The sequence below is a fragment of the Trypanosoma rangeli genome (assembly GCF_003719475.1).
Source record: "Trypanosoma rangeli strain AM80 chromosome Unknown Tra_15.4_contig_00073, whole genome shotgun sequence".
NCBI lineage: Eukaryota > Euglenozoa > Kinetoplastea > Trypanosomatida > Trypanosomatidae > Trypanosoma > Trypanosoma rangeli.
In genome coordinates this window covers 1-2,270 of record NW_021705817.1, presented here as the reverse complement: position 1 = coordinate 2,270, position 2,270 = coordinate 1, and the positions used below count along the sequence as shown (strand labels likewise).

Sequence of the window (2,270 nt, the reverse complement as noted above, 5' to 3'; positions counted from 1 at the left end):
GCCGTTAGATCTCTTCAATGTGGCTTCTTTCGGGTGCAGCATCTCCTGTAACGGGGAGGCGAGTGTGGTGGAGACACGGAAGGGCTTTTTCTGGAACGCTTCCTCGCACTTTTGGAGCGTGTGCCTCGACAGACCCTCAGGGAAGGTTGAGCCTTGTGAGATTTTTAACTCTATTCCGTTTGTGTTTGTTAAGGTGTGGGCTTGGTTTCTCTGAGGGGCGCACTCTTGTCGTGCCGCTCATTTTTATGCTGACTGCTCCGTATTTTTTTAGTTTTTAGTTTGGGACTTATGGAGTGGATGCGCGGAGGGAGGGAGCCCAACGGAGGAAAGTGAGTCTTGGTTGACGGCACGAGTTCCCTCATGAATTGAACTTGTGTTTGTAATGGTATTACGTTGGAGTGCAAGACGTATAGCTTTGTTTTTGTTGTTGCTTTTTTTAAAAACCTGCTTCTGCTATTGCTCTCCACGCGGAGATGGTTCTGGTGGTTACGGGAGGTTCTAAAGTCTGTCACTTTGTAGGTTGACAATGGGATCTATCCCTTCGTAGTTTCTGTTTTATATATATATATATATTGCTTGTATGAATGTGGGAGTGTGTGGAACTGCTCCCCAGTCCTGACTGGGGAATGCTGTGTACACTAAACCAAACCAACATTTGATCTTGTTTTGTCCTATCCCTGCTGTAGAATACGATACGGGGCCTTATTGGAGGGGGGATATATATTTTTTATTGCTTTGAATGAGGCATGTTTCTTGGAGCCCGATGTATTTTTGTGGACTCCTGCACTGTGTCTCAAGAATGCTTTTACTGCTTTGTGTGGATCTTTTTATCCCTTTGATTTCCGCTACTGCTAGTTGGCGTCGCTGGATTTGCGTGTAGTATGCGGCCTGTGGTGCCACGAATGTTGGGCGTTCGTGCCCGTACATTGCGGTATGTGTTCAGATGCGGCGGTGCGCTGTTGTGTGTGCGTCGTGGTTGCTGCCAAAATCCGGGGGGTGGGGGGCCAACCTCGTCTGTCGTGCCACCCTCCACCGTGGAGCTGCAGGATGCTCTAGACATGGATGGGGAGATTACTCTCAATGTGTATCGTCCTTACGGCGAACAAGACACACCTCACCGGGACGCCACGAGAAGGTTCCTATACACAATTATTACAACAACTGACGAACAAGAGTGGAAGGACATGCTGGCCGCGGCTATTCGCCTCAACACATGGCGTGAACACCACCTACGAGCAGTGTTGCGCAGCGTGCATCAGACACAGTATGATATTGGTGGGGCACAGGGGGGTCGTGAGGCTGCACAAGCTGGTGGATGCACACCAGCCACACGTTTTCAACGTGCATTGGGTGTTATGCAAACCGCTGTGGATGAGGGCTACGCGCCTGCCCCAGAGTCCGTGCACGCGCTTCTTGTTGTTATTTTGCGCGCCGCTTTGCCAGGAGCTGAGAGTAGCGTAGCGGAGACGACGTTCAAGGAGCCGCAGCAGCACCTCCTTTTGGTCCCTCGTGCAGCTGTCTGGCAGTTCCTTGCCTGGATGGAGCGACATAACTATCACGTGATGTCAACTGCAGTGTTGGAGGACCTGGAGCGTGTGATTGAGGATGATACTCAGGAAGGCATGAACGGGGGGCGGACCGGCGGGGTGCGACAAAACCGTTTGGAGTACCTGCAACGTGAACGTGATGGACTACTTGGCGGCCATAAATCTTCGTCAAAGCGGGGCGGCAACAGACGCGAAGTACGTCCTGTGACGGTACCGGATGATGGTTGCAAGTAACGAATTTGCACCATGTGATACACTTATGTGTCTGCCGTACGCGCCACCCTACAGGCTCCTATCAGTGTCGATAGGATGTTTACTCGGCTCTGAGCTTCTATTTCTTGAGTGTTTTTGCTGTTTTGCAGGTGTGTTGCGTGCTGTGTCTCTTCCTTCGCCTGCTTGAAAAGAGGAAGAGGAGCACCACAAGGGAACTGCTAATGGGTTTTAGCCATCATAACCGAAAGCTATTCGTGTCGGTGGCAGGTGAGGGATGACATCAAGGTTGATTTCTCACACTACATCTCCACGCAAGATGCACCACTCTTGAAGCTCACGCGTGTTTAGCTCAATTCTCTGCGTATAGGCCAATTTGTGCATATTCTAACGGTACTTCGACTTCGGACCTTTTGAATTCACGTGCCAATACTCCCCATACTAACTGCGATTCTTCTAATGCAGCCGTAGTTAATTCTCATGTGCGTAGAGGAGAGGTTCCTATCTTCATGC

At 50.5% G+C, this 2,270-nt stretch overlaps 1 protein-coding gene across 1 annotated transcript, besides 1 other annotated feature; it reads left to right on the top strand.

Moving 5' to 3' along the window:
• Window positions 1-556: 556 nt before the first annotated feature.
• Window positions 557-573: a microsatellite.
• A 308-nt stretch (window positions 574-881) lies between these two features.
• On the top strand, window positions 882-1,781 carry TraAM80_02976 (putative heat shock protein-like protein; the record flags this gene model as incomplete). Its single annotated transcript, XM_029379961.1, has 1 exon — window positions 882-1,781. One exon carries the CDS (start codon window positions 882-884, stop codon window positions 1,779-1,781), a length of 900 nt encoding a protein of 299 aa, XP_029240177.1.
• Between the last annotated feature and the right edge of the window lie 489 nt (window positions 1,782-2,270).